Consider the following 252-nt stretch of genomic DNA (forward strand, 5'->3'; position numbering starts at 1 on the left):
GCCTCGGGCCCGCACGGACGCCCCTTACCACCGAGGTGAGATCCTGCACGGTCTTCGGGTCAGTCTCGGCCATCTCCCCGGTTCCCAGCTTGGCGGTGATATCTCAGACCGTCACCGACACTTCCGTTTATCCGCGCCGACGCCCCCAGCGGCTTCTTCTCGCGATGACAGAGGCCTTCGCGCGACCGCGGGGGATTGTGGGAGCTGTAGTTGGCGTCACGCGCCGGAAAGGCCTGCGGTCTCGAGCCTTGC

The 252-nt window shown here is 66.7% G+C and overlaps 1 protein-coding gene across 1 annotated transcript in view; it reads right to left on the reverse strand.

Moving 5' to 3' along the window:
• Positions 1–222, reverse strand: part of HSBP1 (heat shock factor binding protein 1) — a 4493-nt gene extending 4271 nt beyond the window's left edge. The window contains exon 1 of the mRNA XM_005862573.2: positions 29–222. Coding sequence (XP_005862635.1) covers positions 29–73 — 45 coding nt within the window. The 5' untranslated portion in view covers positions 74–222. The remainder of the gene's footprint in view (positions 1–28) is intronic.
• Positions 223–252: the final 30 nt, after the last annotated feature.

This window comes from Myotis brandtii, unplaced genomic scaffold, assembly GCF_000412655.1.
Source record: "Myotis brandtii unplaced genomic scaffold, ASM41265v1 scaffold165, whole genome shotgun sequence".
In the NCBI taxonomy this organism is placed as follows: Eukaryota; Metazoa; Chordata; class Mammalia; order Chiroptera; family Vespertilionidae; genus Myotis; species Myotis brandtii.